Source organism: Naumovozyma dairenensis, chromosome 5 (genome assembly GCF_000227115.2).
Source record: "Naumovozyma dairenensis CBS 421 chromosome 5, complete genome".
In the NCBI taxonomy this organism is placed as follows: Eukaryota; Fungi; Ascomycota; class Saccharomycetes; order Saccharomycetales; family Saccharomycetaceae; genus Naumovozyma; species Naumovozyma dairenensis.
In genome coordinates, this window is record NC_016483.1 from 1,180,879 (window position 1) to 1,184,459 (window position 3,581).

The 3,581-nt window shown below is 37.2% G+C and overlaps 1 protein-coding gene across 1 annotated transcript; it reads left to right on the plus strand.

The window, feature by feature from the left end:
* Positions 1 to 683: 683 nt before the first annotated feature.
* On the plus strand, positions 684 to 3,581 carry NDAI0E05110 (uncharacterized protein; the record flags this gene model as incomplete). Its single annotated transcript, XM_003670523.1, has 1 exon — positions 684 to 3,581. A coding segment is annotated over one exon (2,898 nt), but the record flags the coding sequence as incomplete, so codon positions are not given.

The following is a 3,581-nucleotide window of genomic DNA, read 5'->3' on the forward strand; positions in this document are numbered from 1 at the left end:
TTGTTTAGTAAACATAAATTAAAACAATACCGACATAGAATATTGTTGGAATATCAACCGGTTAAATCAATCTATCAAAATTTATCAGTAGAGATGGCTACACGTACATACAAAGATGTTAGGGAGGAATACAAAGAAAGACCATTTATAAGATCATTTACTTCACGAGACACCTTTCTGCCTCCAAATTCCGCGAGACCCTTAATTGTTTAATAAATTATTTTTTTTGTTTTCTAGGCCGCGCGCTTCAGTATGTGTTTTCCTGGTTTTTGCTTTTGAGAAAACGATATTTGATTTCTGATCCTTCTACGGTGTTTACAGTGTTTTTTGCATTCGAGTCCGTGTTTTGTATGTTGAGGCGGGCGAATTGCGCTCTTGGTTGAAAATTGTAAGTTGAGACCAATTTGAATTAACCTCGTCGTCAAAAATTGTAACTTGAGGCAGATGCGGAATGTATGGGTGCTCTCACCATGGTGTAGATCTAGCATAAATAAGTACTCGTAGGATATCCATGGGTACATCCATAGAGGAGGTATAACCAACCCTCTGTTGTTTATTCTTTATTCATTTCGCGTCTGTATTCAATACTTGTTTATATATTAAGTGACTAGAAATCTCGAACAATTGTAATTTACTCTCAAGCTAACAGAACACCAAGGAACTATCTACGTCTACATTGAGCAATGATCACTATATCTGAAAATGTTGTCCTCATTAAAGGTTTCATTGTGTTGAAATCCAAGGATAAGCAAGGAGTTGAGACAAAAATCATTAGGAACCTTACTAAAACTTCCAAATTCTTTTCCACCTGGGAAAGAGAGTTGCTTTCCATTCAATCGTTGGTGGATATAGATGAATACCAAACTACCCATTCCAAGTGTGACTTAATTCCGATGCCTTGTAAAGAATTGTTCGATTATTGTACGACCGTAGAGAAAAACTGTTATGTGTCTGAAGATGGTTATCAGATTGTCAATGCCAGAACTCCAAAAAGATTCCAACAACTAGCCCAAAAGTACGTAGTCATCCCATTGTATTGCAAACACAAGCGTACCAAATACTTTTACTACAAAGAGGAATCTTCCACCTTAATTGGTGCCCTTGATTTTGCTGTTGATAGAGATATTGTCCACTCCAAAGACTCGTCCTTCTTCGAGCAAGAAATGAATGTTAGCGAAATTACGTTCACTGAATCAGACTTATCAATTTTACGCCAGTTCCATCAGGTCAAACCTCAATTCATCGAGTCCACTCATGAGTTGTTTCTCCAAATTTATTCTACTGTTAGACAAAGATACCACCGTCGTCCATACTTGGGTTCTTTTGCTAACCAAGGTCTTGGTGAAGTCTTTCCAAAGGATCTTCAAATCCCTACGATTCAAAAATACTCCTCTTTAGCTGCCCCTTTTGTTTACCTAATTGAAGTTTTCCCTCAGTTATCGTTTGCTCAAGATATTGACTCTGCCGAACTAACTGACCCTCCAAAATCAGTTGATTCTATGGCTAATTGGTTTACCAAAAAATTGTTACCTGGCTCCTCACCTTCAATATGGTTTTTATTGTTGGGAGCCTGCTGTTACAATTGGACTGATGTGTCTTTGTCTTATCCAGCTCTTCATAAGTTGAATGGATATCGTCAATTTGTTGACTCCATTAGGGCTTTGGCTACTTATTCTGTTTTATATAGATACCTTAATCATGGTGCTATTGCAGGTGATTCAAAGGCTGATGAAATTTTCCTTACTAGTGTTAGTGAACCTTGGAATTGGACCAAGAATATGTACCACAAATTGGCAACTGCTTATCAAGATTATACCAAGTTCAACGTCAAGGTCTGTAAACCTGATGCTGTGTTGATCTCTGGTAAAAAATTCTCCAGATCTTACATCCAAGAATTTTATGCCAATGTTGTTGCCAGATATGATGGTTGTATTGAAGAGTTACGTAATAACTTTGCTGACGTCTGGTCCGTAGAAGCTATTGCTGAGTCTGTTCTTAACAAGGGCCCCAATTCCAAATTCGTTGAGAGTAGAGTTGTTCCTAAGAGTTCATTGTTTTTTATATTCGATCATGCAACCTTACTAGCCCAAGTTCCTCATCCCAAATCTGGTGTTACCATTGAACCTGATGTCGTTGCTAAAATTGTGACTGAAATGGGTGTGTGCTTAATGTGGATGATATATTTTTCAAGTACTGGTCCTTACAGATTCCCAGATATGGTTATCTTAAAGTATGCTGGTAATAACAGAAATTTGTTTATCGATGCAGAATCTAGATGTTTCGATATCATTACTTCCTATTCCAAAACAAGAACAGCTAATTATTTATGCAAGTCTTTGGATAAGAAAACTTCAGATTACTTATTTTATTACATTTTTGTCGCAAGAGCAGTGTTGAAACATGCTCTCGGTAAGGATTATTGTAACATGAGCAGAGATTTATTCCAAGAAACTGACACAGTTGCAGAACAGTATTTACTAAGAAATTACTTGGCCAGATCAGTTGGTGGTGGTGATTCAGAAGATGATTTTGATCCTGTTAAATATTCCAGTAATGTTTTGAATTCCTTTGTGTTCGTTGATGGTCTGTCTCATACGTTGATGCATTACCATAAATTCCAATCGTTGTTGAAGGTGTACCCAATGTCTGTTGATAGGTCTTCGAGGTTGTCTTTTAGAGAGTTGAGACATGGAATGATCAAGCTAGTTCGTGAATATGTTAAAGTTGAAGGTGAAGATATGGATGTGATGAATGTAAAAGAGAGACTAGCTGGTCATTCTGCTGCAACTGGTCAAGGTATCTACGGTAACGATGTTGAGATTGGTGTTGGTGCAGATGCGTCGTTGGAGGAGAAATACGCTTCCTTAATCAATAGTGCCTGGCAAAATTGGTTAGGGCTTGGTTATAGCAAAGAAAGAGAAGAAGGTGAGTCTGCTGTAGCTAGGGATGCATGTGTCAAGAAATACTTTTCATCAAATGGTTCTATCAAGGATTTGTTTGTTGCCGGTAAGAAGTTGTATGGTAAGGAATTTCAATTCAGAGAAGGTCAATTTGATGTTGCTGTGGAAATTTATTTATCAGGCACTCAGATCATCCCTATTCAAGCTCTTCCAGGTTTTGGGAAAACTGCTCTGTTTCAGATTCCTTTGGTTGCATTATCTTATGGTGAACAAAAGACTGTTTTCATTTTGTGTTTTGTCCCTTATGTTTGTTTTTGTCTATCGAATATGAAACTAAGACTATCTTCAAGTGGTATTAATTGTGGTATTCTCAAGGATTTGTTTGTTAATGGTCCAGCTGTTGAAGAGAAAAACTTGTTTTGTGATGTTTATGTTGGCACCTTTAACGATTTAGGTTCTGAGAATTTTGTCCGGTTGGTCAATAATTGGTACAATATATATCAAGATTGTATTCTAGGTATGATTGTCATTGATGAGTTTCACAACTTAGAGACTGAACAATCGTACCGTGGACAATCTTTTAGATTGATTCCTGAGATTAACTTTAATCTTGCTTGGAAGGTGGTGGTGGTGACAGGTACTGCTGGTGAAAAGGGTATGGTCAAACCTATGAAATTTATT